Source organism: Heloderma suspectum, chromosome 3 (genome assembly GCF_057233095.1).
Source record: "Heloderma suspectum isolate Gila_16-S chromosome 3, 16-S_ref, whole genome shotgun sequence".
NCBI lineage: Eukaryota > Metazoa > Chordata > Lepidosauria > Squamata > Helodermatidae > Heloderma > Heloderma suspectum.
Genome location: NC_139460.1, coordinates 112,952,002 through 112,972,757, shown reverse-complemented (window position 1 = coordinate 112,972,757; position 20,756 = coordinate 112,952,002). Strand labels below are relative to the sequence as shown.

Below are 20,756 nucleotides of genomic sequence, written 5' to 3'. Positions count from 1 at the left end.
TTTAGTGCACTGGAAAATCACATTTTATTCCTACTGCAGCATTGTACTCATGTTCAGTATTTGATTGCCCACCCCCATAGGAGTGAATAGTCATTCATTTTACACTCAGGAACACTACTCAGGGCTGGCCAGTAAACCTGTTCCCTGCTCCTGGTATAGCCCTGGTGGCTGTACTCACTAAGAATCATGCTTGTGGTTTCTTATTTGCATGGTGCCAGTCTTCGTTATGTTTCTTGGTCATACTAAAGTTTGACACTAAAATAGAATGTTTGATACTGGCTTATATTCACAAGGAAATAACTTGTCCTGCTTACTTGTGAGTAGATATACATAGCCTTGTCCTGCTTACTTGTGACTAGACATGCTGCTCATGCTTACGTCTGAGTACATAATATAGAGCCTTGGTATATGGGATGGTATTTGAAAGTGCTGCTGAGTGATTCAGTCCTGCTTACTTCTGAGGAGACATGCAGAAGCCTTGTACTCTTACTTCTGAGTAGGCTTAAAATCAGTAATAGTCCCATTTTGGCCATGCCCACTTTGCCTTTGGCTATGTCCACAGATGGCATGTGGCCGAGTCTTTTCCCAGGTCAGAATTTGGCCCTTAGGCTGAAAAAGGTTCCCCACCCCTAGCATATAGGATTGCAGCCTAAATGAGCTTCCATAAATGATGGTGGTAGGTTGACAGGCTGAAAGACTTTAGCAGACATTCCTGATAAATGAAATAAATTGCATGCAATTGAGGAAAGTACTAAAATATGAGGCCCACACTGTACCACCTTTAAGCGTCAAGCCGAGTGGAATTGAGATGAGAGGAAAATAAAGTGCACGCAGCATGGATACAACATGACTCACTGTTTGTCTTCAGCTTTCCAGGCTCGCTGCTTCGGCTGCCAGCCTGGTTAATGGCCTTAACAACGAAGATGTACTTGGTGCCACTCTGCAGCCCATGTACCGTGTAGTGGTTTTGTTTGATATTTGGAACAATCATCCAGCTGTCGGCTGAGTTACACAGACCTGTATTTCAAATCAAATGCATTAGCCATTTTATGGAGGAATTTCTTGAACCTAAAAGCATCTTTAAACAATCCAAAAGAAAGTTAGCTCTTGGCTTCTTTAAAATGGCAAGGCCCCAGCCCACTGATATACAAGTTTTCCCAATGACTGAGGACCAGTGAGATACATTACTTCTCAGAGTCAGGCACAAAATTGTATGAAGTTAAGGGTGCAATCCTATGCATGTTTAGACAGAAAAAAGTCCCACAACTCCTAGTATTCTGGGAATGCTGGGAGATAACAGGACCTTTTCTGTCCAAACACACATAGGTTTGCAGCTTAAATAGCAAATTAGGCTGTCATTTATAAATGGCACACCAACATTTAAAATACCACTCACAAGTTACCATTTGTTCTTATTCACCTGTCCAACCTCCCCCCACCCCACTTTTTCTTTTTTTAAATCTCAGGATAACACCTGAGAAATTTCCCCTTACAAGAATAATTCCATTAAAAATAGACCTTAAAATATTGTAGAAAAAGCCATCTGAGCATTATTCAAAGGCACAACTGTGCTCTATTTAGTAAGTGAGAGATAAAAGTGTAAACTTGTCATCACTGAACCTGGCAAAATGACAGAAAACCTTTGTGCTTCGTTTTTGTGTGTACTCATTCTGTAGCATCTGAAGCAGGAACTTGAGTATTTTCTAGGGATGGCGGAGAATTTCTCCCCGAATCTTCGGGAGCCCGAGCACCGAGGCATTCGGCCCCCCGAAAGTGTTGGGGAAATTCTCCGCTGGCCCCCCGCCCCCCCCGGGATGGGACTTACCTTCAGTAAATGTCCCTCTTGGCGGCGGGTCCCGGCGGCGGTTCGGCGATGTTTCGTGGGGGGCAGGAGCGGCGGCCGGTCTCCCGACCGGCTGCCGCCACCGCCATTACAAAATAAAAAAGTAAGTAAAAAAAAAAACAAAAAAACACACCCATGATAGGCTACGTGACGATTAACGTAGCCTATCACGGCTGACTTTGGAAATCTAGCCGTGATAGGCTACGTTAATTGTTACGTAGCCTATCACGGGTTTTTTTGTTTTTGTTTTACTTTTTCTTTCGCGGCCGGGGAGACAGGGCGCTTCTCCCTGGCCTGAATTTCAGCCGGGCGAGGCGGGGCGCCTCCCCCCCCTCGCCTGAACTTTGGGGGGAGAAGCGAAGTGCCTCCCCCCCACCGCGAATCACCCCTGCGAAAAGGTAAGTGACTTTCGTACATCCCTAGTATTTTCCCCAAAGAAAAATGTGTGGCTTCTATACACTCAGGAGACCACACATCTTCCTAGGAGATGCACTGGTTCCCCATTCAACTGTTACAAAGGAAACTCAAGCCACTAGTACTTCCTCTCCTAGCTCTTCTGCAGATCATCTGTAAGACACCCAGGGCCAAACCAAACATTACTTAACATTTGTGCCTAGTAGCTATCTGTTTTGTTCATTTTTACTCTAGAGTAGGCACAGAGCTCCTGATCTAGATCGTAAAGGCCCCCACCCCACCCACACTAGGATCTCAATCCAGATTGGTGGTCCTGCACCTACTCTAGAGTAAAAATGAACAAAAGACATAACTGCTAGACACAGACTTAAAGTAATGTTTGTTTTGGCCCCTAGAATGTTTGTTTGTGGAACATGTTTTTGCAGACCTGGATGATGTCTCCCCGACAATGGAAGGAAAAGCAAATGGAGGAGTACCAGATTTTTTAAAAAAGGAATCAGCTTTGCTGAGCTTTGGTCCACGCAGGGCTCCGCAAGGAAAATCGCTTCAGAGAACATAGTCCCTGATGGGGGTGGGGGTTGGAGTGAACATCATGTGACTGGCAGGGGCTGCTCAACCAATAAGAGAGGCTTCCTCCACTCTCCCCCCTTTCCCCTGAAACTCCAGATGTACCTGCATTCAGGAGCAAGCCTCATTGAGCACCATGAAAGTTACTTCTGAGTAAGACACACATATGCTTGTCCTTGGAAAGAGGAGGGGGACACAGGGATGGGCAACCAGTGTCCGGAGCGCCTTGGCGGCCTCTCTCAGTAGATTCCAATAGCCAACTCAAGACACAGACGAAAGGATTTCTTTTCAAAGCTTTAATCCTTTTACAACTTAATGACTCTTTCAGATGCTAATCACCAACAACTAAAGCAAGGAACAGCAGAGTGACCTAAGCTTCAAGTATGCAGTTGATCCCCGTTTGAAAGAGAGTCACTTGAAGACCCAGAACTTATGGGCTAGGGAGAAATCCTCCCTCTTTCCCTTGGGTCCACGGGAGGCGGCTGTTGCATGCGCGCCAAATGGGTGCTATGCCTCCTTTCTGCGCCCTCCATCGCTCATCGCTCTTTGCGTCTGCATCGAGCATCTAAGAAGCCCCCCTCCCGCACTCCCTCGCTGCCAGGGCCACTATCTATCTTAGGAATGCTGGCAGGAGGAATCTCTGCCAGGTGCTGAGCCTGTGAGGGATGAGCTGGCCCCTCTCCCATGGATTGCTGTTCCTCCTCAGAATCCGAACTGCTCTGAGGCTCTCTGGGCTCAGTTTCCACCCTGACAACCAGCCCCCTTTCTAACCACAGGATCTCTATGAGGAAGGGGGAAGTAGTTACTTCCTAAGGCAATAAACCAAGCCACAGAAAATCGCAGGTTCAGTGAAGCGCTTTACAGGCTTTAAACTCTGTATTCAATTCACGGGGATCTCTGTAAATTCTAATATGGGCATTCAGAGGGCAAGCCTCATTCAGCACAATGGGAGTTACTTCTGAGGAGACACTAATGGGTTTGTTGTGGAAAAGAAAACAGTAAACACAAAGATGGGAAACCAGCCCCCATTGTAACCGATGCTGCACAGGATCTCTATAACGAAGGGTGGAAGTAACCAAACAATGGAGAATCGGAACCTTGAGATCACTCTTTACAGCACTTGGGCTTTAAACTGTGCCATTTCAATTGAGGGGGATCTCTGTAAATTCTGATGTGGGCAATCAGGGGACAAGCCTCAGTGACCACAACAGGTTTGTGCAGGGTCAGGAAACACCCAGGAAACACTCCTTGACTGGGGTCATGGTGAAAGGCACACCCCTGGGCAGGGCTAGCATACCTAAGGTAAATGTGGAGGTTGGGGCACACAGTGACTATACCAGGGAGAACCCGACTTAAGGAAAAGAATTGGACTTTAAGCAGTCTCACAAAATCTGGGTTTTCCCTGATATGCTCTGGGGTGCCTGCTGGATGGCCACAACATCATGTATTGCTAACGACCTCAACATGCAGCCAGCTCGGCGTAAATCACTTCTGGAGACACCCCCCTGTACAGGCATGAAGGAGGTGATCCACAGCTTCCTATGGTGCCCCAGATGCTGTCTAGAGACCACAGGATTTCTCCGCCCATGCAGGAAGGTTCCTTGGAGACAGTTTTGGATCTCCCACCTCCCATGGTCCCATGGAATACAGGTAACATATGATGATGTGCCAGAATTCTTTTAAAGTGTATTTTGTAGCTTAGTCTAATAAATTGTCTTGGCTGCCTTGAGAAAGACAGTCTTGGGAAAGAAAGTGGTCTCAATGCTGTCTTGTGTGTTTTGGGTAAGAAGAGAAAATTAACGCCTCATAAATTCCCTTGCACAGCAGAATAGGTTATACTGGGATATTATGATATTTCCATTCCTTCCCAAAATGAGTATCTGTAGGATGTGGTTTAGGCCTGGGGAATTTGTACTATTGTGGTGAGATTGGACTAGACAAAACTTTAGACTTTTTCCAGTTTTATAAACCCTAGGCACATGAGCAGAAGCAACAGCTGTGAGGCACTACAGTTCTCAGTCAATTTAAGTTTTTGATTTCAAAAAGAAGTGCTTTAAAGCAAGGAGAATAAGTTCCCACATGTGGTGTAACAATGCATTTTAAGGCTGCATTCTAGAAAATGAATGGAATGTAAATTAGAGATTGAACTAGTGCATTCAGTATAATGAGGTATCATGCAGGATTTGCAAGATACTGGGGACAGGAAGAGAAGAAGGATTGTTTTTCCTTTTCATTTTACAATCTGGAGGTAATCGTTCATAAAATGTTTTCTCCAGTATTTGTTGCTGTTCAAAAAACAGATGGGAAAAAAAATATTCTAACTGCAAATCCACCTAATATTTACCGTTGTATCCACTCTTTCAGCAAAATAATGAAATACACTAGCAATGCAAAAGTCACAGGAAGGTTATATAATCTCCTGAGCATTTCAAACATTTAAAATAGAAAACTCATATAAGTGGGAAAATTATATTAAGAGAAAAACCACAGTTGGAGAATATCTTTATTAGGACATATGTTGCTTCCTCCTCAGAATTCACATGTGGTCAGAAAATAATAAATACAGGGATTCTGCTAAATACATATACTTTTTAAATTTAGCAATGTGAAATTTTAATATCTTTATTAAAAATGAAGCCTCCCATACATTTTAAATGATAGCTGATAATTGAAGAACTATTACTAATGGAACTTCCATTCCAAAACATTCAGAATAACTCTTTTACAAAGCTATTTCAAAAAGTTAATTTAAATGTTTTTACACATTTTTTAAAATGCCAATTTGGGTAAAAGCATAAATATATCTGCTTCCTGAGTTCTTTAATATATTTTTTTCTACACAAGAATGATTTGTGAGTGTTCTCACAGAAAGAATACAAACATGAATGTTACATGGCAGTGGAAAATCCATATGGAATTTGCAGAAAAGATCCTCAAGATCTTTTCTGCAAAACCCATACAGATTTTCTGGTCTACCAAGTATAATCTTTTCCATGTGCATCATTCCATGGAACTGAATTCAAATGTTTGCCTGGGAGAAGCAAATACATTAGCCCATAACTGAAGGCCATGCTCCAAATTCTCTCAAATTTTCAGTTCTGAGTTACAGGAGATGGAGCTCCATGTGAGTATTGGATTTGTTCTCCTTTCACAGCTAGTGAAGGGGAGGCTCCCTGTGTGAGTGGGTAACTACAGCTATCAATTTTGGCTACAGTTCCTTGGTAATAAATTTGTAAATCAACAACTGTTCAGGCAGCTACTTTTTTGAAGAGCCATTGGCTAAAATAGATGGGTGTGTTGATGCATGCATGGTGTATGGACTTTCATATACAGCAGTAGTATCAGTGTATGAAAATCATTGTGACTGATAGAGCCTTTAATCTGTTGCTAATGAGCAATATAGAACAGTAGTGCCGAAGTGCATACACCATGTTCACAATCACAGAAATGTTTTCTTTCCCAAAGTGTTCAAATATTCAGTGGAATCCATGCTTTCAATAAACTTCAAAATCTTGTGGCAGGTACTGCCTATCTGGATAGATTTGCAATATCAATTCACTACTTGGTGATATGAACCCATCCACAAACTCAGCCACAAACCCATCCACAAACTCAGGAAATTAAGCATCTCAAGTGATCACTTAAAAAAACAAAAAAACTCTTTAACTCTTAAGATCTGAGATAAACTATAAGGTGGTGTGCTGAGTGCAACAAAACACTTCAACAGAACATGGGACTTGTTTTTTCTTACTTAATTCATAAGAAATGTTCAGTGAATTGAACTCAGTCTAATGATATTTAAGAGGAACAGTGAAGCCAGTCCTGCCATTCAGTTCTAGGAAGCTAATTTCAGAGCAGTGAACAGCCTAAGCTGAATGTGCGGTCATAGATCAACAGTGATACATTGATGTTGTCGCTAGGGAATGAATACACAGTTGTTGCACACAGTATACCAGCTAGTTCCTTTTCACAAATTCATTGGCAGGCACTGAAGATAACCCTCTCAATTTAGTTTGAACCCTGCACTCTCCAGCTCCACATTATCTATCCTGACTAGTAAATTTTGGCCACTTTGTCACAAACTGTCACAGGTGCTGGTTGTACGAAAGAGACCATATATGGGAATATTTTTAAGTGATTCAATTTTCAAATATTTTTAAGTTATTCAATTTTTAAGTGACTATATATATAGCGGGGCAAAGAAATATAAGGCTGGGTTGAAAGATGAAACAACAGTGTAAGTAATTATAATTTATTCAATTTATATCCTGCCTATATATATATTATATACTCTAGGTGGCATACAAAGTTAAAACAAATTAAATTAAGAAAAGCAACAATAGAAACAATACAGCATAAAAAGAGTACATAACAATCACTGAAAAGGAATAAGAATTCTAAAAAGAGAAGGCCTGCCAGAATAAAAAAGTCTAATTCCCACGTAAAAGCATTCAAAGAGATCAGCAAATGCATTTCAACCAGCAACGCATCCCACAACTGAGGGAATATTCTTTTTTATGTACATTAGCTCATGTAAACTAATATGGGTTAGTGGTCAGATCTGCACCACAATTTAGGAAAAATATGAATAAGTATCAGTGGGAAACTTTATTTAAATCTATTATTTTAATCCATCTTTTTCTTGTGGATTTAAATCTTATTTAAATTTAAATAACTGATTTCAATTGCCTTGATTAAATCAATCTTGGTCCAAACTATCACCAATTGCATGACCATACAGTCTTATATATCAACAAAGAATCTCTAAGCGAAGTGGTTTATTTATAAAATGGTCTAGCTGCCTTTTCATTAAAAAAGCTCAAAGCGGTGTAGGAAAATATAAAAATGGTTTAATTTAGCATAAATATAAATAAATATAAAAACAAATAGCAGATCATAACAATTAAAATGAAAGCACCACACCTAATGGCTGCCAGTCCATTTCCGGGCCCGATTCAAAGTGCTGGTGTTAACATTCAAAGCCCTTAACGGCTTGGGGCCAGGTTACCTGAAGGATCGCCTCCTCCCATATGTGCCTGCCCGGACCTTAAGATCATCATCAGCGGCCCTTCTCCGTGAGCCCCTGCCAAAGGAAGTGAGGCGGGTGGCTACTAGGAGGAGGGCTTTTTCTGCTGTGGCACCCCAGCTCTGGAATGAGCTCCCTAGTGAGGTTCGCCTGGCGCCTACGTTGTATTCCTTTCGGCGCCAGGTGAAGACCTTTTTATTTTCCCAGGCATTTTAGCATTTTAGCTTTCTAAATTTTTATCTTTGCTGTTTTAAATCTGTATTTTAAACTCCTGCACTGCTGCTAGGTTTTATTGTGGTTGTATTGTTATATTGTGGTTTTAATGTTCTGTATATTTTAAATTGTTTTATTGTGTGTTGTTTGGTTTTAATTTTTGTGAACCGCCCAGAGAGCTTCGGCTATGCGGTATAGAAATGAAATAAATAAATAAATAAATAAATAATAAATAGTCTTATCCTCAGAATACAACAAAGACATATTCTCTTCATTTAATCCTCAGAGAAGGAAATGATTCAAGAGAAAAGTTACACAACTTGTCCAAAAATGTATATGCAAATCAGCGGAAGAAGGAAAAAAGAACCCAAGAACCTAAACTTTCTTACCTTCAGCATTAAATAATGTTCTGTCATCACTACAGAGCACTGTGGGAAAGCAATAATTAAAGGGTGCAATCCTACGCATATTTACAGAATAAAGTCCTACAGTTCTCAGCATCCCTCCAGCCAGGTATGCTGGCTAGGGCATGGTGGGAATTGTAGGACTTCTTTCTGTCTAAACATGCGTAGGATTGCACCCTAAATAACTAACAGAAACTGTGTAGCTTCATCCCTGACATAATGATATCTGACTTATGTATAATGCTAATGTGTAAGGACTGGCAAGTTAAACTTGATCTATGATAAAATAAACAGGTCCACATGGAAAGACTGCAAGTATAGAAACAAGGTCACATTGAATAAATTCATTTAATTTATTTCTATTGCCAGATTCCTTTGATGTATTGCTAATACAGTGGTAGGAATACTGTCATAGTTTTGTACACATTTGTGGTAAAGGGTGATGCGTTGACATGTTTACAGAAATGCTACAGTGAAGTTCTTAAGGTCTTGAACTTGATGATAATGTTTCTTTAAGCATGTCAACATTCAGTCCCAAAGAAGTCAATAAATTAAGGGATTCATTGCATTAAGATTTGAAACAAGGTTTTTGAAGTTATAAGGTAAAACCAGAATTTGTAGTAATCATGGCACACTGGCTATCAATTAAAATGCAGCCCTTCCAGCCACTGTAGCTGCACAAAAACTATGGAAACCATTCATGGCCCATTATAACCTTCCTCCTGATTGTCATGTCTTACCTTTGATGGTTCTCATTTTCATGTCTGCTTTCCACTGTAATATAACACACCTATCTCTGCACTGCAGCTCACTTTGTAATGAATTCCTCCCCTTCTCTCTGCATATATGTGTGTGTTTCTATATCTGCCAACTGAGGATAATACTATATGCATCTGATCTCTGCATGTCGTGCCCCCTGAAAACTTCTGCCCAAATCAATTTGTTAACCTTTACGGTGTCAGAAGACTCTTATTACATTTTGACTTGTAATACGTTTCTAAGGGTGCAATCCTATGCATGTTTAGGCAGAAAAAAGTCCTCCCAGCATGCTCCAGCCAGTTTGGGACTTTTTCTGTCTAAACATGCATAGGATTGGGCCCTAAGTCATTACAGCCTTTACTGTGATCTGCATGTGCCATGGTGAAACCGTTCTGTGAAAACTAAGGGATATATATTGAGGATACCCATAAAGCTCTTGGGATGTGGAACATCCTTCTGTCCATATTAGGTACCTTGTTATCATGGCCCTAGATTCCAGTGCAGAATGTAGAGCATAAAAGTATAGGAATATTTTGTGTGCTTTTGATATGTTAGGAAACAATTTGCTGAAAGTCAAAATTAAACACTCTGAAGGAAAAAAAAAATACTTACTGACAACGTTAGCTTGTCCAGTGAAGATGGTATACTGCAACTCATAGGAGACCACACTGAATTCATCATCAGAAGTCCAGTGAACTGTGATTGTGTCATATGAAGCTGTGCAAAGCTCTTCTCTAATGGTTGGGGGATTAGGAGCTGTGAAAAATTAAAAGCAACTGTTAACATTTGTCACATAGTTCCCTTGAATTCCATTCATCCGTTGGTTGTGCCCACCTGCTTTCTATGCTCTCACTTGCATAGCTATCAACTATGAATTTTTAGAAAGTAAATATATTGAAATGTGTTATGTCTTTAACATACATTAAAGCAAATATGTGGTAACATGGAACTGGGTTTATTTGCTGGGTGAGAATCTTTTATATCTTCGTTGTAATTCAAATGGAATTTAAGCACGGCTGCATGTGTGACACAATGGCCACAAACCTCATTCTTCCCTCCCTGACTCCGGCTGGCCCATGGCCACCCACACTGCAGCATGCTGGCCACTACTCATAATAGGAGTTCTATGCATACCTCCCAAATCCAGCTATGCCTGTCTTCCCCAGGATCCAAGCCCAGAAGTTATTTATTCTTATTATCCATTGCAAGTAACGGGCAGCATTCTGAGATGGCTGAGGATGGCCAAAAGCCAACCACAGAGCAGGAGAAAGGGTTTCAATGAGCTTATGCCAATCACCTTCAGCTTCTAAACTGTGCCCATGAGGGTCTTTATTTAAGGATGCATTTTTTAAAGAATGCAATCCTCTGCCACATATCCACTAAACTGGTGAATTAAGAAATTGTCTGCTATTAGGAATCCTGTAAGAACACTTTGTTGGAGACATCATTAATGGTGGATGCTCAGTGATGGATGCTACAGTTCGATTAACGTTTTATAAAATTATATAATTTTAATTGTATTGTTGTTTAATTTATATTTTAACTTTTGCATATTTTCATAGGTTTTAATTGTGTACGTTTTAATTTCTGTAAGCCGCCTTGTGTCCCAGGACTGGGAAAAGGGCGGGGTATAAATAACAACAACAACAACAACAACGTATCTGGTATTGCAGTTTGGCTTGTACTGACAATTATCCTGAATCCTCCTTATATCCAATTCTATCTCATTTATTCTATTTTCCACTTGGGAATACGTGTGTGTATGTGTGGGTCTGGATGCACAACTTCCTGTGCAAGCTAGTCAAAGGGAGAAAATGGTGTCTGGATGCAAAAACTCTCATATAAGCTTGTTTAGCATTTAAGAAGCACTATGGGATGCACATTCAAATGTGCATCCAAGTTAATGCTAAACACTAATGCCCCCCTACAAATGCACCACCCCATTCACAGGTAGAGATTTTTTAAATGTATGAATGTACCAGCATGAACCTATCTGGCATTAAGATCAACCCCTGAGGCCTTACACTCTTGTTCTGTCACTGGCGAAGGTGAAGGTGGCAAGTGCTAGAGACAGGGCCTTCTCAATGGAGACCTCGCAACTGTGGAATTCACTTCATTGAGAGCTCTGCCAAGCCCACTCTCTGCCAATCTTTAGACATGGGATGTCCACAAGGCCTTTTTTATTGACTGGTTTTAGACTGTCTCTAAAACCAGTCTGTTTTACCACTGTGTTTTTTTTTTTGGGGGGGTGGATCTGTGGTGTATGGTTTTAGTGTGAATGTTATTGTAATGGTGTTTTTTTTCTTTTTTAAATTATGTTTTTAACAATGATGACGAAGAGATCTTCTTGTTGGCTACCAGCTGGTGGACATACCCTCCCAGAATGCCTTAGATATCATTCTGGGGTATTTGGGGAGTAGGAACCCCCCCACACACACAAACTAGGGACCCCCACTAGCAAAAGTTTTCAGAGTCCATTTTCACACTGCTCCCCCTTAAATTTGAACTGAAAGTTCCACAGAGCTCTCAGGTCAGCACTAATCTATTTTCATTGAAAGCAGTAGTAGAAGGTGACATTATCCACATAGAGATGCACTGAAAAAAATCACAGAGTGGCAAGATGGCATCTGTATTTGAATTCCCACTCCAATACAGATCTGCGTTACACTTATGGGTTCCTAATAGCAAGAACAGGCTTCACTTGCCCATTGAAATCAAGAGAGCTCTCTGGTGCTGGATTGTGCCTAGTGTTTCTAAACTATGAGCACCTAACAGCGCAATCCTATACAGGTCTACTCAGAAATAAGTCCCTTTGAGTTCAATGGGTCTTACAGCTAGGTAAGTGGATATAGGATTGCAGACTAAATGGAGTAGGGAGGAATACTGGTAAAATGAAAACAAGACAGATGTAATGTGTCGTTCTGGTTTCAAAGAACTGGGGGGTGGAGGAGGAAATTAAAAGAACTCCTGATGAGTCTTCAGGGAAAGCTAGTCCAATTCCCACTAAAAGTGACTACAAATGTTAAAAAACAAACTAACACCAAAGCAACCCCCTACGCCAGTATTGCTTCTAAGTATGCTTTATGAAGCATATAAAGGCCACTTCCTAAAGCATCAAGCAGTACAGGAATACAGTTTGACTTGTCCAGTTGGAGTGAGTTGAATGTTTATTGTCTAAATCAACATTTTCCAGGGGAAGGAAAAAGCCAGCCTGATTGTGCCCTATCAACCAACTTGCAAAAAAAGCTAATAACGAACATAAGATGCCTCCTTAAAATGCCACCCTCTGGGAATAGTGAACTCCCTTTTATCTAGTGAGTTGTCACATGCAGTTCCATTTAAAGTGGATTATTCCTACATATATATTTTCGTACCTTACCTGTAAGATAATCAAGGCATTCCAGTAGTTTCTTCTCTCTGGTAAAATCCAGCGCAAAGGTGTCAAAAGTGTCATTGAGATTAATTTCAGGAATTAGAACCTGAGAAGATGCAGTTGCCATGGCAACTCTGCAGTGGAAGAAACAGGGCTTAGTTTGAGCTTGGTCCAGTCTTGGAAATTAGTTTGAATGTCAAGGACATGCTATGTAGCAATTAGAAACTAAAGAAGTACACTGGAGCATATGCTGAATTCCATTTCCGCACCACAGAATGGCAACACACACCTCCTCAGTCATGTGGAACACAGAAAACTGCTCAATACCAGGTCAGACTATTTGTCCAGTTAGTCCAGCATTATCTACTCTGATTGGCAGCAGCTCTCTAGGTCTCAGGCAGGGGGCTTTCACAGCACTTGCTACCTGATCCATTTTAAACTGGAGATGCCGGGGATTGAACCTGGGACCTTCTGCATGCAGAACAGGTGCTCTACCACTGAGCTATGGTCTCCAACATGATTAGGAGGCACTGTTTGTAGGGCAAGTCAAAGCAGTCTTGATCCCCAGACCTCCTCATTTCATATAGCTGTCTAGAACCCCAAGCAGAAGTACTCCACACTGCAAAGTTTTGTTGCACTTTTATGCTCTAAAAGCCTTTCAATGAAACAGAGGAAGCAATGTTGACACATGCCACATCTGGCAGTGATTTCCATGACTGCAGTGGCTTAACAAACCCACTATACCCACACACATCATCACTGGGAAGCAGCAACTGTCCATTGATTTGTAATAATTACTCATAGATTACTCCCTCCATAGGACTTCCACGTGGAGCTCGTATGAACTTGCTAACCCTCAGTTTCTCATCCTCTTAAGCATGCGTGCTTCTAACTTTATTCTGCCTACAGCGCACCACTCCTTTTCACCATATTCCTTCTACGAGATTTGACCCACTGTCATCTTGGCTCCTCCCTCCACCAAGTCCACATCTGCTTCCTTTCCTTCTCTTTCTGTCATATCTCTGCCTCTAAGTTCAGTTCTGACTCACTTGTTTCAGCTGTTACAGCTTCTGGGCTTCTTTCATAATAAGCTTCCTAGACCTCATGCCGGGGATTGAACCTGGGACCTTCTACGTGCAAAGCATGTGCTCTACCATTGACTTATGGTCCATCTCCAATGTGATTAGGGGGCACACTTTGTAGGGCCAGTCTAAGCAGTCTTGAGTCTCAGAAGTTCTCATTTTAGAAAATAAGCATAGGGAAGAAAGATCCCTTCTACCAAAACAAGGCTGTTGTTGCTCTCAGATTTGCTGCAGAACAGGTATTAACAAGCAACACAACTGATCAATGTTATATCCTTCGTACGTCACTTGCTTCTTTGCTTAAAAGTATCTATTCTAAGTTAAGCCTAGAGCTAGTGTGGTGAGCACAATACCATCACAATATGGTACTATACTTTATTGCAATCAACTAAATGGGACTAATTAATTCTGTTGTAAATAGGATTGTGATTTAGTTCAAACATTAAATGTGCAAGGTTTAAAACTTTAAAACCATCAGAAGAGCATTTACCTTCCTGCCATACCATTCAACAAAGCTCCTCACAGAAGCAGCACTATTTTACTTCTTGCAGAAAAACATTAAACTGTCTCGACAGATGTTTTTCTGCATTTTTCCTTAACACGGCTTTGCTAAGTAGTGTGCAGTTCCAGGTGTTGCTTCACACATCTGCGTCTAAAGAGGTGTAGAGCACTTCTCCAGCTGATAACAGTTACACCGTTTCAACTTTGCAATCTGCCAGGTGAAGCTGAAGCCATCAGGCTACATTAACTGGGAAAAACTTTCTTGCTTTGTTTGCTTCGTATTTTTTATTTATTTTACCGCAAGCAGCAGCCTGCTGGCACAAGAACTTACAAAGCAATAATGTTTTCAGCTGGGATCTCAGAGACATGACAATGTGTACCAGAACTGTAAGTGTATTCTTATGTTTCAAGAGGATTCAGGAGAGAATTCACAATCATTCAGGCATAGAGAATAAGCTTCCTGTTGTACAGGTACTTAAGGCGGGGCTGCCAGAGGCTGCTTGGGAAGGAGCCTGGGGAAAGGAGGGCCAGCCAGCTAGCTGTACCAGGTGGATCCTGAGCCTGCTTCTGCCCCTGCAAAACAGGTACTTACGGCGGGGCTGCCAGAGGCAGCACCTCGGCGTCGCACCAAGTGCGACGCTAAGTGCACACTTAGCATCGCACTTGGAGTCGCATGGAACAGCACCTGAAGACCCGCCCACCTTCCTCTCCAGAGACACCAGCAGCCACAGATACCAGCAGCAAATAGCAGCAGCAGAGGGCAGCAGCTTTAAAGACCAGGGAGAAAGGGGCAAACATGGATTTAATCTGCTCCTTCTTAGCTGCTGTTCTCTTTTATCTCTTTTATCTTTTATATTCTTTTACACTGTTGAACATTTTATACCCTAACATTTTAATATGTGCCTGGGGGGACTATTGGGCAACTCAGGGGGTCGGGGAGGTGCCACTATAACTGTGGTTACGGGCAGGGGGAGGTATGGCGTTGGGGGATTAACAGGCCAGCTGAGGAGAAGAGGGGCTAGACACCTTACAGCTGTCCCCTCTTCTGGTTCTTCCCCCAACCAAATGGTTCCTGGCAGCCTTACCAGTCTGCCCTCAGGTCTGGTGCTGCTGCTGCTGAATGCCAGTTCGGCCCAAAATATAATCTTCCTTATCCATGATTTGATTGTGGATGAGGGGGCTGACCTGGTATGTATTACTGAGACCTGGGTGGGGGAATTGGGAGGGGTCACTCTGTCCCAGCTGTGCCCTCCTGGGTACTCGGTGCAGTACCAACACTGACTTGAGGGTCGGGGAGGAGGGGTTGCCGTGGTCTATAGGAATTCAATCTCCCTCTCCAGGCTTCCTGCTCATTCGAGTGCAGATCTTGAGTGTCTGTACCTTGTGTTGGGTACCCAGGACAGATTAAGGATTCTGTTAGTGTACCGCCCACCCCGCTGCCCATCAGACTCCCTGCCTGAGCTGACAGAGGTGGTCTCGGACTTGGTGTTGAGGACCCCTAAGATGATGGTCCTGAGGGATCTCAACTTCCATGCTGAGGCCGCTGTATCCAGGGTGGCTCAGGACTTCATGGCTGCCATGACAACCATGGGGCTGTCCCAACATGTCATCGGCCCAACGCATATAAAAGATCTGGTTTTCTCGACTGGGCAGGAGGATGATGATCTGAAAGTGGAGGAATTAACATCTGTCCCTTTGTCATGGTCAGATCACTTCCTGCTGAGGTTTAGACTCCTGGCAGCCTTCCCCCTCTGCAAGGGTGGAGGACCTATTAAAGTGGTCTGTCCCCGGAGACTAATGGATTCCGATGGATTCCAGAGGGTTCTAGGGGATTTTCCTGCTGGTATGGCTGGTGCTCCTGTCGAAGCCCAAGTCGCTCTGTCGAATGCAGAGATGACTCGGGTGGTTGACATGATCGCGCCCAAGCGCCCTCTCCCTCTGAGCAGAGCCCAGCCAGCTCCTTGGTATACACCTGAACTGAGGGCAATGAAGCAAGAGGGGAGACGGCTAGAACGCAGGTGGAGGAGAACTCGTGCTGAGTCTGACCGAACGCAGGTAAGAGCCCACTATCAAACCTACTCTGTGGCAGTGAGGGTGGCAAAGAGACAGTTCTTTTCCACCAGCATTGCATCTTCTCAGTGTCATCCAGCGGAAATTTTCCGAGTGGTTCACGGCCTGTTACATTCTGGGCCAGGGAGAGAGACGGTGGAACCCTCGGTGGCACGCTGTGATAAGTTTGCAAGGCACTTTGAAGATAAAGTTGCTCAGATTTGTCATGAATTGGACACCACGATTAATGCAGTTCCATTGGTAAAGGCATTCAGAGCACCGTCTGGTCCAGTTTTATTGGATGAGTTTCAGTTACTGAGGCCTGCGGATGTGGACAAGGTGCTTGGCCAAGTCCGATCGACCACTTGTGTGCTTGCCCCTTGCCCCTCATGGCTTATTAAATCAAACAAGGAGGGGATGTCCGGCTGGGTCCAGGAGGTTGTAAATTCCTCCTTGAGAGAGGGAGTGGTGCCGGCTGCTTTAAAAGAGGCGATAATTAGACCACTCCTAAAAAAGCCTAACCTGGACCCAGAGGATGTTAACAATTATAGGCCAGTGGCCAACATCCCCTTCCTGGGCAAGGTGCTTGAGCGGGTGGTTGTAGGACAGCTCCAGGCACTCTTGAATGAAACGGATTATCTAGATCCATTTCAGTCGGGCTTCAGGCCTGGTTTTGGAACGGAAATTGCCTTGGTCGCCCTGTGGGATGACCTCTGCCGGGAGAGCGACAGGGGGAGTGTGACCCTGTTGATTCTCCTGGACCTCTCAGTGGCTTTTGATACCATCAACCATGGTATCCTTCTGGATAGGTTGTCTGGGTTGGGAGTTGGAGGCACTGCACTACAGTGGTTCCGCTCCTACTTGGATGGCCAATTCCAGAAGGTGGTGCTGGGGGATTATTGCTCTGTGCCATGGCAATTGTGCCATGGGGTTCCACAGGGCTCTATTTTATCCTCCATGCTGTTTAACATTTTATTTATTTTATTTATTTATTAAATTTATTAATCGCCCATCTGACTGGTCACCCAGCCACTCTGGGCGATGTACAACCCACCATAGAACAATTTAAAACAATAAAATTTTACCATAACTTTTTTTTTTTAAAATACCCTAGCCCACCCCAAATGCCTGCCTGAACAACCACGTTTTTAATGCACGACGGAAGCTCATTAAAGAGGGGGCAAGGCGGAGTTCCCTAGGAAGGGAGTTCCACAGAGTGGGGGCCACCACAGAGAAGGCCCTCTCCCTCGTCCCCACCAGTCTAGCTGTCCTGGCTGATGGGACAGAGAGAAGGCCATCCGAGGCTGATCTTGTTAAGCGGCCTGTCTGGTGTTGCTGGAGGCGCTCCTTAAGATAGGCTGGGCCGGAACCATATAGGGTTTTAAAGGTCAAAACCAACACCTTGAATTTGGCCCAGAAAACAACTGGTAACCAGTGCAACTCCTTCAGCACTGGAGTGATGTGATCTCGCCGGCGGCTGCCTTTAATCAGGCGAGCCGCCGCGTTCTGTACCAGCTGCAGTTTCCGAACCGTCTTCAAGGGTAACCCCACGTAGAGCGCATTACAGTAGTCCAAACGAGAGGAGACCAGGGCATGTACTACCGATGGGAGCAGATGGTCGGGAAGGAAGGGGCGCAGCCGCCGTATCAGATGGAGTTGATACAGCGCTGTCTGGCTCACAGCTGACACCTGAGCCTCCATGGACAGCTGGGAGTCCAAAATGACCCCCAGGTTGCGGACCTGGTCTTTCAAGGGTAGCTGTACCCCATTCAACACCAGGTCAACATCCCCCAGCCTCCTCTTGTCTCCCACCAAAAGTACCTCAGTCTTGTCAGGGTTGAGCTTCAGCTTATTCCTCCCCATCCAGCCACTCACCGTCTCCAGACATTTGGACAGGGATTCTACGGCCAACCTTGGTGAAGATTTGAATGAGAGGTAGAGCTGCGTGTCATCCGCATATTGATGACACTGCACCCCAAACCTCCTGATGATAGCCCCCAGTGGCTTCACATAGATGTTAAATAGCATCGGGGAGAGGATGGAACCCTGTGGCACCCCACAAGTAAGTGGCCACGGGTCCGAAACCTCCTCTCCCAGTGCTACCGTCTGGTACCTGCCGGAGAGGAAGGACTGGAACCACCGCAATACAGTGTCTCCAATGCCCAACCCCTCCAGGCGGTCCAGGAGGATACCGTGGTCAACGGTATCAAAAGCCGCTGAGAGGTCAAGGAGAACAAGGAAGGAGCATTCACCCCTATCCAGAGCCCTCCTCATATCATCCACCAAGGCGACCAAGGCCGTTTCTGTCCCATACCCAGGCCTGAAGCCCGACTGAAATGGGTCTAGATAATCAGTTTCTTCCAAGAGTGCCTTCAACTGCACCGCCACCACCCGCTCAATCACCTTGCCCAAAAATGGCAGATTTGAGACTGGGCGAAAGTTGTTCAGAACTTGAGGATCCAAGGAGGGCTTCTTTAAGAGCGGTCTTATCACTGCCTCCTTGAGGGCTGATGGCATCACTCCCTCCTCAAGGGAGGCGTTCACCACCGCCTTGATCCCCTCACCCAGTCTCTCTCTGCAGCTCATAATGAGCCAAGATGGGCAAGGATCAAGTAAGCAGGTGGTCGGCCTTACAGATGAAAGCACCTTGTCCACTTCATCAGGAGGAAGAAGCTGGAACCGATCCCACAAAACCGGTTTGCCACAGGCCGCCTCTTGCTCACTAACTGTATCCACAGTGTGCAGAGTAACACACCTAATCTGATCAATTTTATCTGCAAAGTGCCTTGCCAAAGCCTCACAGGAGGCCTTAGAATGCTCCAGTGGTTCCGGAGCCACAGGACCGACCAGGCTCCAGACCACTTGGAACAGCCTCCTGGGGCAGCACTCTGCAGACGCGATGGAGGCAGCATAATATTCCTTTTTTGCTGCCTTCACCGCCACGTGATAGGCTGAAGATATAGCTCTAGCCCGTGTCTGATCGTCTTTGGAGCGAGACTTCCGCCACCGGCGCTCTAGCCGTCTCACCTCCTGTTTCAGAGCTCGTAACCGCGGATTGAACCATGGTGCAGTCCGAGCCCTGTTCAGGGGGAGAGGGCGTTTCGGAGCCACCCGATCTAATGCCCCAGTGATTGCGGCATTCCAGCCACCCACCAGGGTCTCGACCGAGTGGCCGTTGGCATGCCCCAGAGAATCCCCAAGCGCGTTCAGGAATCCATTTGGATCCATAAGATGCCTGGGGCGGACCATTTTAATGGGTCCTCCACCCCTGCGGAGGGGTTGTGGAACCGAGAAGTCCAACATCACCAGATAGTGATCTGACCATGACAAGGGGGTGGTGGATATACCCCCGACTTCCAGATCACTCCCCGCTTCTCCAGAAACAAACACAAGGTCTAGTGCATGACCGGCTACATGGGTGGGCCCAGTTAGAATATGGTGCAGCTCCCAGGAGGCCATGGTCTCCATGAAGTCCCGAGGTGCTCCTGTGAGGATGGCCTCCGAATGTACGTTGAAGTCCCCCAACACCAGTAAGTTAGGGGACTGTACACGCACATCAGAGACCACCTCAAGCACCTCGGCCAGGGAGTCAGTCGTGCAGCGGGGTGGACGGTACGCGAGCAGAATCCCCAGACTGCCCTTCGGGCCCAACCTCCAGTACATGCACTCAACAACCTTGGTCTCCCGGAGAGGGGGTCTGGTGAAGACCAAGGACTCTCGGTAGATAACAGCCACTCCCCCTCCCCGATCCCCAGCCCTCGGCTGCTGTGCATACGAAAATCCAGCTGGACACATGGCTGCAAGGGTTGGAGCAGCAGCCTCGGCCAGCCAGGTCTCCGTAATACATGCCAGGTCTGCACCCTCATGCAGGATCATGTCATGGATGAGGGAGGTTTTCTGGGTAACAGACCTGGCATTGCAGAGCAGCAAACGAAGGCCAGAAGATGGGGTCACGCCTCCCCCAGCCATCCTTTGGCTCTGGATAGGCCCGGAGCAGGGGACAGATACTACACATCTCTCCCTTGTTCCCCTTACCTGGCATGGCCTGCCCCTAGCGCTCCGCCAGTGCCTGCCGCCCAGCCTCGGTATGTTCTGGCCCCCAACACTCCCCCCACTGCCTCCATCAGGTGGACACATGCCCCCTCGCTCCCGCCTATCAGGCAGGCTACCCACCCCTAAAAACACAACAAAATCCCCCCCAACAAAATAAAACAAACAAACAAAACAATTAAAATCCCCTTAAAAAGGCCAGGCAGGAGTCCACAGGGAAGGCCTGGTGGCGGTGGTAGCGGCGACGGCGGCAGCAGGCCCAGCGGCAGCAAGCACGCCTCTTCCCCGGTGGTGGTGGCTTCTCCTGCAGGCCCTGGCTCTCCCAGGCCACCTCAGCCAGCCAGCTTATGTAGCCCCTCCAGGGAGGGGCAGGTGGAGCAGCACAGCTGGCTGGGTACCTGGGGGCCTGGTCCTGCAGGGACTGGCGGTCTGCCAGGCAGAAGTCCACAAGGAAGGCCTGGTGGTGGTGGCAGCG

The 20,756-nt window shown here is 45.1% G+C and overlaps 1 protein-coding gene across 4 annotated transcripts in view; it reads right to left on the bottom strand.

Moving 5' to 3' along the window:
- Positions 1 to 20,756, bottom strand: part of MID1 (midline 1) — a 270,609-nt gene that overhangs the window by 2,598 nt on the left and 247,255 nt on the right. For all 4 annotated transcript variants that reach the window (XM_084841761.1, XM_084841760.1, XM_084841762.1 and 1 more), the window contains exons 6-8: positions 12,606 to 12,733; positions 9,839 to 9,982; positions 856 to 1,017 (exon numbers count right to left, since the gene is read on the bottom strand). In XM_084841761.1, the coding sequence (XP_084697887.1) occupies positions 856 to 1,017; positions 9,839 to 9,982; positions 12,606 to 12,733 (434 nt within the window). The remainder of the gene's footprint in view (positions 1 to 855; positions 1,018 to 9,838; positions 9,983 to 12,605; positions 12,734 to 20,756) is intronic.